Genomic DNA, 10,212 nt, shown 5'->3' with positions numbered 1-10,212 from the left:
TCTTAACAACTGTATACAGTGAAATTTACGCCCCTCCCCCCATTTTATTTTCACCCCTTTCAACCTATATGCCCCCGACCATTTTATGGAAGGCGCATAAAAATACATGTAATTCAGAATTTATTTTCTTATATCATTATTATTATTTCTGAACTTGTGGTGATTTTCTCAAAGATTAAAATTTGTTATTTGCTGTGAATTCCACTTCTATCATATACAACAGAAATAATGGAAATTAAATTCCTAACACTCTTAGTCTAATAAATTTAACTGCAACATATTGTTATTCTAGCTTTTATTTTCAACAAGGTTATGTGAGGAACATACAAGCCTTAAAGGCAGTATTACAAATGACATGAAATAAATGATGATTCACATAATGATTTGTCCATTATTCTTCAATCAGTACAAGTTTATGATATTGCATAATAGAGGAATAGTCCAAATAGTGATGAACACCAGTCCTGACTGTAAGTGACTGACAATTCTGTTGTCTATAATAAAGCCTCCTCATTTCGGATGTACTCTCCTATATCAGCCTGATGAAATGCCACCAAGGTCATGGGGTCAGCATGGCGGCAGTCTTGAGTGGATTTGGCAGCCACCCCAAAACCCTGAAAAACAATTCTTGAATACTAAACATGTTCTGTTGATTTATGGGTAATGGATACTGACAAACATTGACAGGTAATTCAGCAATGAGAGTTTACAAATGTATATAATTTTGTGAGAATGATGCTGCAAGGGAAAAAAATACAGCAATATTTATTTTTAAACTTTAAAAAATGCTTCAGTAGATTAAAAAAGGCATGAGAACTCTTCAGACTTTTTTCCACAAAATAACAGTGCAGTACTAGCCATTACCAATACAAATATTCTACATATTTAGTGAGTACATTTCACAGATAACGATACATACCAAAGGGAGGTCATTCATGCTATAAACTACCACTCCTTCATACTGGGAGGTATTCGCTGTGATTCGACCTAAGCCAGACTTCATTACATGATGGCCATATACAAACTGCTGTTCAGCATTAGGCTTCAGCCAGATCTTATGCTAAAGTAAGACATTGTCATTTTAATACTTGTTTGGCTTCAAAAATTGAGCACTAATGAACATAAAAAACAGAGAGCAGAAAAGAGCAAATAAAACAAGAGGCCCATGGGCCACATTGCTCACCTGAGCACTTTGGCTAGGAAAACGGAAATCGGTCATTATTGTAGTTTAAATATAAAAGTGGTCCGGGGTAGGGAGGGGGGTCATGATTTGAACAAACTGAGGATGCTTCCATATAAATATGACTTACTACGGTTTTGCTGTTCTAGGGAAGAAGATTTTTAAAGATTTTTCTTGTGTATTTCTATGTAAAAATTTGATGGCCCATTGTGACCCTCCCTACCCCCAGGGCCCAGGGGTCATGATTTGAACAATTTGGATCTACACAACCTGAAGATGCATTCAGTATCGTAAAATATAAATATGACCAATCATGGCTTTGCTGTTCTTGAGAAGAAGATTTTTAAAGATTTTTTCTATGCATTCCTATGTAAAACTTTGATTGACCATTGTGGCCCCACCCTATCCCCCTCAGGAAGATTGCACATAAGTTTCACCTTTTCTGGTCCAGTGGTTCTTGAGAAGATTTTAAAAGATTTTTTCCTACATATTTTAATGTAAAACTTTGATTCCTTATTGTGGCCCCAGCCTTTCCCTATGGGGCCATGATTTGAACAATTTAGAATCTACTCTACCTCAGGAAGATTGCATATATAAGTTTCACCTTTTCTGGTCCAGTAGTTCTTAAGAAGATTTTTAAAGATTTTCCTACATATTTCAATGTAAAACTTTGATTCCCTATTGTGGAACTACCCTTACCCTGGAGGCCATGATTTGAACAATTCAAAATCTATACTTCCTCAGGAAGCTTCCACATCAGTTTCAGCTTTTCTGGCCCAGTGGTTCTAGAGAAGAATTTTTAATGACCCCACCCTATTTTCATTTTTTCTTGATTATTCCCCCTTGGAAGGGAGATTGGCCCTTCATTTTAACAATTTAAACTCTCCTTTATCTAAAGATGCTTTTTACCAACTTTGGTTAAAATTTGCCCTGTTGTTCCAGAGAAGAAGCTGAATATGTGAAAAGTTTACAGACGGGTGGACAGACAGACAGACCGGTGAACAGAAAAGCTCACATGAGCTTTCTAAGGTGAGCTAATAAAAATAGCCATATTTGTCCAGTTATATCCAAGTTTTACAAGGTAACCTTAGTCACTCAGTTGACCAATTGCTATCCTTTTTAGCTCACCTTGTCATAGTTGGAAGGAGTTTATGCTATGACCGCAACACTGACATCCCAGGTTAAAGTTTTTGGAACAATTTTAAGTGTCTCTATGCCCTATATTGATCAGAGATGCATGAGCAATGCTTCTTGTATGTTTCATTGTATTAGTCAGGTTTCAGATACTGTATTTTCAGCAAATATTTTACATAAGAATGACCAGGTTAATGAATTTGGTGCAGGTTAAAGTTCTTGAAGCAGGTTAAAGTTTCTGGAGAAGGTCTCAATCCCAAGTAAGTATAAGCCCTACGTGTGTAAACTTTCATGGATGATGCTTCTAGGTATGGACACTACCAGACTTGCTTCAGAAGCTGGATCTGAACAAATTTTCTGGGCGATTGAAATGTTAAATTCAATTAATGCAAGCAAATTTTTAAAATATATAATATAATTTCTATGCATGAATCACCCTGATTCTGTTAATTTACTGGTAGATGTATCACAAAATATGATTTAGAAACAGTGAAACTTAAGATGCTGAAACTGAATACACAGTCAATGGTGTTTCAGAGCAAAGATCCAAGGTCACTTAGACAAGGGCAAATTTATTAGATTGAAATTTCTTTACAGAGTAACAGGCTTATAACATGGGACTTTGATATTTGTATTACCCCTGACTGTCAATTAAGGCCCAAAGAGCCAGATCTGACCTTTGCATAAGGAGCCATAAAATCCAACGCTGTTATTTGCAGACGAAATTTTCCAGATTTTGTCATTTTTCCAAAGCATGTCCCCATACTGAGGAGGTTTTTCCTGGAGACATTGCCAGCTTTCTTCATCAGATCCTCCCTGTAACAGAATTAAAGGTGACTGTAGTCAGCTCAGTTGCATATAGGTTATAATTAAATGGGTAAATACAGTATTCATTCTCATGTAAAATAGACCTCAATACAGTACAATACAGCACATTTACATTACCGTGATTTTCATCTACCCTGTATCAACCCTTTGAAATCTGTTTACTAGAAAATACACAAAAAAAAGAACACTAAAAAAGTACTGTGAAAAACGCTTATAACAAAGTGCCAGGGACAGGTGCTTCAACTGCTTTTGCTTCGTTACAAGCACAATTCGTTATATCCATCAAGTTTACAACGTAATAAAGTCATGGGGAGTGAAAATCACTTCGCTGTAAGTGTCAATTCATTATAAGCATGTTCGCTACCTGTTTACTGTATACAAAAGAAAAAACACTATCTGATTTGTTGTGAATTTGATCTCAGGTGAAATATGATTGACTTAACTGTAATGTTTGAATCCACGCCAAGATAACATCTTAAAGATCTATTTGAAATGGTCTAAAATATACTGTAAACTTGGAAAATGTATGCACAGAAGTAAATTGTCAGCCTTCCAGAAAGGAACTTCTAATAAGATGATCTATCTTGTGTCAGCTTGTTTTGTATAGTAAAACTTGTATCTGACAGGAATAAATCTTGTGCTTATGGTATAGGTGTTTATAAAGGTTTGTGAAATCACAAACACAAGGACTTTTCTTTACTGAAGTTTTTATTACGTACTATTTAGCATTTGTTTGGGTTTAAGTACATGTGTTTAAAGTGAGCATGCTTTCATTATTTTCTATTGAGTCATCGTTTATACAATACAGTACATATAATCATATGAACTAGATAAAATTAAGTAATAAAAGTCTAAAAGATAACATGAAGTAGCCTTGACTGCTCTGAGAAGTCATAATGTGTTACTATAAGCATGTATACTGGTATACTGAAAGTCAGGGTGGTATGTTGTCATTAATATCAGTCCTATGATTTTATATCTATATTACAGCTAATGCATGTGTACTTACCTGACATAAAATATTCTATCTCTGTGAAGTCTAAAGCAGTAAGATCCATCTGGTCTGTCTATAAGTAGTTTTATATTTTCACCAATGCTGAAAATGAAAAAAAAAATCTATAAGATAGTCTGTTTCACAATTTACTAAACATATTAAAGGCTAGCTGTGCCCAATTTCCTCTTTCGTAAATTATGAATTCAACAATACATGTGATCGACATGCATATGAAACAGATTATTATACAGATAAATTTCTGTTTCTCAACATGGACGGAACTCTCGCAGAATGTCGAGATATCTGGGGTGTCAAGACAACAAGCTGAGATTCAACGACTAAGATTTCATGGCATGGCAAAACAATGACAAGTTTATTACGTAGTACATGAATTCAATAATCAGTCATGCGTCTAACTTTCGGAATTTATAAATTATATATATAAATTTTGTTTCTTATCTTGTGTATTTCACGGCAAATCTCTAAACGTAAAAAAAAGTACAGGGTTGCAAATAACCACTCGCCCACTCACAAATGTGAGTAATTTGCTTGTGGGCGACCAACTCTTAAACATGTTATCACCCACATGGCGAGTAAGAATTTTGTTGAACCTTTTCCAGAACCTGACCATGGTTTAGTTCCACTATTAAATGCACTTTCTTTTTAACTGATTTCTTCCTATAAAACATTTTCAAGACCCAGAATCATGTGGATGATACTGTTCCTTAAAAGAATGAAAATTTCCTCAACATTTATTTAATTTCCTTTTATGTATCAACGGTAGCGGGTTTTTGTCCATATCCTATTAAGGACTGTATATTATTCACAATTAGCAGCTATATATTCATTTATTTTCCTCCTGAAATAAGTATGTTGAAGACAAAATCGTGGGCCCCAAAATATCAATGTAAGCTAGTAAAACTTGTGAAGTTTGGGGCCCACATAGTCCCTAAGGTTTTAAGTGTTATTTGCAAACTTGAAGTATAATACATTTGCATAGAATGAGATATAAGATGTGACTGATGGGGAAATATTATATTTTTGAGAAATTATACGCTCTTATTATTTTTTTTATTTAATTGGGGGTGGGGTGGGTTTGATCCACACTTCTGGTGCCTGTGTGGTAGTGTGCAATGCACAGCTCCTACTAGCTTTGGCTAGTGGGTAAAACCTTTAGCTCAATATTGGTAGGGCACTGGACTGGTATGCCAGTGGTCTCAGGGTCAGTCTAAAGCAGAGGCAAATCCTGCCTCTGTTACATGTTACTTTTGCAATTCTGTCGCATATCCAGCAAGCTTGAACTTATAGTGAAGTTGATATATATATATATATATACACTGAGTGGCCAAAAGTATTACAAAAAACATGGCTGACGTCATCATGTTTAACTCGCTTCAAATTTTGTTTTCAATGTTGATGCATAGCAAAAAAGATTTGGAACATAAAATTCAGGGTGTGAATTAATAGGGTATGATTCATTTTCAGGACCATTTTTGTTTCAACTAAAGCAGACAATTTCCGGTGGGTTGTGAATGTAAATAATGTCGAACAAAAAAAAGAGAACTGTATTTAACTGAATTTAAGGAGGGGATCATACTTTTGAACTCAAGGGGATTTAACAACAATAAAATAGGTGAAGCATTGGGAATTCATCGTAGTACTATACAGTGGATCGAGTTTTGGTGAAATTCCATCAGAAGGGATGTGTAGAAAACAACCCCAGAAGTGGTAGGCCAAGAGTGACAGATGAGAGGGGGGATCGGAAACTTTATCGAATCCTTAAAGGAAATCACCGACAATCTCTTGGAGATATAACATCAACTTTCAATAGAAATGAGCTAACAAATGTGTCCAGTAGAACTGTTCGACATAGATTGCATCAGGAAGGATACAGGTGGGATAAAATCCAAAAAACTCTGACAATATGTAAAACTAACCAACAACAGAGAATACTGTGGTGCAGAGGGAAAAGACATTGGAATTCTGAACAATGGCAAAAAGTTATTTTCTCAGATGAAACACATCGAAGTAAGTTGTATGTTTTGGGGTTGTATTACCTACGACATTATTGGTGTTATTATACCAGTTGATGGAAATCTAAATTCTGTAAAGTATATAGAATTGCTAGATCAGATCACTTATGGCCAGTTATTGCTAAAGTGTTTGGAAATCGCCAGTTTATTTTCCAAGATGATAATGCTACCTCACACGCATCTAGACAGACCAATGCTTGAAAACAAGAAAACGGTATTCAAAAATATATCTGGCCTGCTCAGTCCCCAGACCTTAATATAATCAAAAATGTCTGGCTTTGTATCAAAATCAAATCATCTCGTGAGATTGACAACATTGAAAACAAGAATGACTTGGTGGCTGCAGTCTCAAGAATCTGGAATGGACATTCACAGCCTTCCTTCCAGACTATGACAGATCATCATCCAAAAAGGCTATGCAACAAAATACTAAAGGAATATTGTAAGTAAATAACTTTTATTTTATAGGAAATTGTTTTGTTTTCATACATTCCATATTACAACGTATGTTTATTGCAGCAATACTTTTGGCCACTCAGTGTATATGGTCAAAATTTAATGGAAGTGTCTATCGGCACGACGGTCGTGCCGATTATTTTCGTTATTCGCACGACGGTCGTGCTAATTACAGTTCTTATCCGCACGACACAAGAGAGATAACTCTATAGTACATTATGTACACTTTTCACCAAAAATTTAATACAAAGTAAAAGAGATGCACCTAATACACACATGTAGAACTAATATAACATTCGGTTAAGTAAAATTTGCTTACGGTGAATTTTCTTCGTGAATTGTCGTGACACAGTATAATAAGACTTAATTTTTTATTCGTCCTTTATTTTATCTCTTGAGTACATGTAACGTACTTTGAACAGACGTTGATGGGAAATATAAAAAAAAAAATATAGCTATCTATTTTCAATAATTTTCTTTCGTTTGTATGGTGTTTATATTCTCTTTCCATAATTTTCCATTTTTCTGGATGGTCTTAACCCTCTCTCCTTCCATGCAACCTTCCAGTATACTGTAGACGTATTTTTTTTATCAAGGGGATTAATTAATAACGCTATATGTGAAAATTTATCACAGCGTACAAATTTAAAAATCTTTAACAGTGCAAAGGCAATCAAAAATTCAGATAATTTTATATCTGCGAATATTGAACAGAGTTTGCGATTCCATGGAATTGTGACCCCGTGGAAAAAATAACGTTAACATTACTTCACATAGCTATTATAAAATGATTAAAATATTCTGTCGTATTTCCCCTATTTATTTTATTTTAAAATAAAATTTATGTTAAACAGTAAATCAATTTATTTCTAATATATTCATAGAGGATTTTTTTTTAAAGATTTATGCATTATTATATACTTTGATAGTGAACATATATAGTTTCATCTAAACGTTTTCTTATTTAAGTACGTTGATCAAACTTGTTTGGAGTTTTTCAAATATACAGGAACATTTAAATTCATTCAAAAATTCTTTAAAATTAATATAATACGATATAATCCATGTCCATAAAAGAAAAGATACTGATTTTAATTTCAGAGTAGTAAATATAAATTTTAAAAAAAAGCATGGGATAGATTCACATCTAGTCTACTTTATTGCAATACTGAGACCTTGATCTTGATTCCGATATAATAATTCACGTGTACATGTATATGTATCAGGCGCGGATCCAGGAATTTTTTCCAAGGGGGGTCCACCCCAGTCAAAAAAAATTCAAACCCAGAAATTTCTTGACAAGTGAAAATAAACGTAAACTCCTTTCCCAAACGTGAAAAACCAATTTCGGGGGGGGGGGGGGGGGGGGGGGGGTAGTCATTGACATCTAAAGCTTCATACCTATGTCTTTTCAGACCAACTAGGGGGTCCATGGTCACTTTTAGTTGGTTTAGTATATACATTTGTCGCAGCCTTAAATATGTGGTAAAATACAACACAACACAGCTGCTGGGTTCGATGTTTATATATAATATATATTCTACGGTTATGGAATTTATTAACATAGAAGGAAGGGTGACCGTAATTCCTAGACTGAAGTTCACAATTATCGTGAGATAAAGTTGTGTTGGGGAGAGAGAGCGTCTTCTCTCCCCAAAGTCTTAGGTTGGAGTGCTTGAGAATTAGTATTGGCGCGAATGCGCAGGGGACAGAATAAAACCAGTTTGACCACTCACACACCCGTACTCTCACTGACCACTCACCCGTATAAATGAATGAATGAATGAATAAGGCAATGAATGAACATAGTAAATTCCGTAGTGAGAATGGAATTCACTTGTTACTATAATAATATAATGCCTTAGACAAATGTATGAATATGATATGAATGATAATTAGTAATATTAATTAATTAATTATAATTCACCCTGTGACATTCTCCTCCTCTTTGAGAAAAATGTGTCCTCACATTTCATCAAATTACATTGTAAAAAATATATATTAACTGAAATAAAAATATTAAATATTAAAAATATCAACACACATATAATTGATAATTAATGTTTTGCAACATCTTCTGCTCTATAACAGGAAGCATTTTGTATTAGCACAAGCTGAAATACAAAATCATTCAATCAATTCATATCAATGTATTATTGTCATAAAACTGGAATCATGAATGGCTAAGCTGAAAAGCAATCCATGATTAATAAAGTATCCTAAAATCTAGGTAACATGATCAACTAGCGATCATGTAAGTCGTAAAACTATCAACTATCACATATACGTCCTAAAACTATCAATTTTAGATATCTACTTCATAAAACTATATACAACTAACTATCTGAAATATACTATCTGAAATCTAATCCCTGTAATAATCCTGTGACACATTTTATAACTGCAAATTCCGGGGAGGGGGGTGTCCTCTAGATCCGCACATGTATATCATAGGACGCAGACTACCAATTTTTTTTCTATAATGTACTCCTTTATAACAAAAAAATTTTAAAGAATTTCACTGCCTCAACTCACCTGGAAAATCAGGAAAATTCGTAGTGTACAAGCCATGCTGTGACACTTCAAATAACCCCTACACTGCACGTATTTCAAATTCCCTTAAAATTTGAGAATTTGAGAAGCAGATAAAAAAGTCTTTTTTTATACCCTTCCTAAAAGCAAAGCAAAAATTTAAAAAAAAAATTCCAGACATTTTTTTCTATCTAAAATCAACCAATTCCACCCCATACACATTCCAGAAACCCTGTATTTTTTTAAATGGCACCACTTGCACAAAATGGGGCACATTAACCATCAGTGTTGGACTGTCCAGAAGCTTTTTTTCTAATATATAAAAACTGAAATTTGAGTGTCATATTTCGAAAAAATGCCGTTGTTTTCTTTTTGAAAAATCGTAAATTTAATTATGCCGCGGCAAACACTCTAGCACTTGAATGAACTAGGAATTTCTGAAGAGTTAGGGATAAGTTCACTTTTTGTGTCCGTCTAATATGTTAAATTCGCTTTGAGTTTCTATACAAACAATAGCAAAAATCCGAGTAAAAATTTATTTATATAAATAAAGTATATGCAAATATTAATAGTATAAAGTTATAAACAAAAAAATTATAAAATTGTTTCAAAGTTTGTCGTGCGAATTGCCTCCGTAATCGGCACGACCGTCGTGCGGATAACAACAGTAATTAGCACGACCGTCGTGCGGATAGCCTCGGCCAAATTTAATAAATAAAAAGATCATACTTTAGACAAAGGGTTATTCCTTTCTGTGTTGCATAAAATATTGTATGATCTCATATTAGGAGTTCCTGAAAAATATTAGACTTTTTACTTTTAGGTTTGTTTGTTTCTTGGTGAGGGCTTGTCCCGAGACACAGTTAGATTATTCTAACTACCTGTTTACCCACAGCAGCTGACTACATTTAGCAATTGAATGAAACTACATGTACCTCAAACTTACTATTTGGAAAGTTTATCAAAGAAAGTTTTCGTTTCTTCTTCTGTAAGAGGTCTCATAATTGTTGATTTATCTCATTTTTCTTAAAAAATATGTTTTGAAACACCAAGTG

The 10,212-nt window shown here is 34.1% G+C and overlaps 1 protein-coding gene across 1 annotated transcript; it reads right to left on the bottom strand.

Moving 5' to 3' along the window:
• Positions 1–280: 280 nt before the first annotated feature.
• On the bottom strand, positions 281–10,211 carry LOC133205575 (60S ribosome subunit biogenesis protein NIP7 homolog). The gene is made up of 5 exons (XM_061341415.1): positions 10,104–10,211; positions 4,152–4,238; positions 2,992–3,130; positions 920–1,060; positions 281–614 (listed from the first exon to the last, which is right to left on the bottom strand). The coding sequence occupies exons 1-5, from the start codon at positions 10,157–10,159 to the stop codon at positions 495–497; spliced, it is 543 nt and encodes a 180-aa protein (XP_061197399.1). The 5' UTR covers positions 10,160–10,211; the 3' UTR covers positions 281–494.
• Position 10,212: the final 1 nt, after the last annotated feature.

Source organism: Saccostrea echinata, unplaced genomic scaffold, assembly GCF_033153115.1.
Source record: "Saccostrea echinata isolate AGI-Se365-2 ecotype Australia unplaced genomic scaffold, CSIRO_AGI_Sech_v1 ptg000054l, whole genome shotgun sequence".
Taxonomy (NCBI): domain Eukaryota; kingdom Metazoa; phylum Mollusca; class Bivalvia; order Ostreida; family Ostreidae; genus Saccostrea; species Saccostrea echinata.
This window is presented reverse-complemented; position numbering and strand designations above follow the sequence as displayed.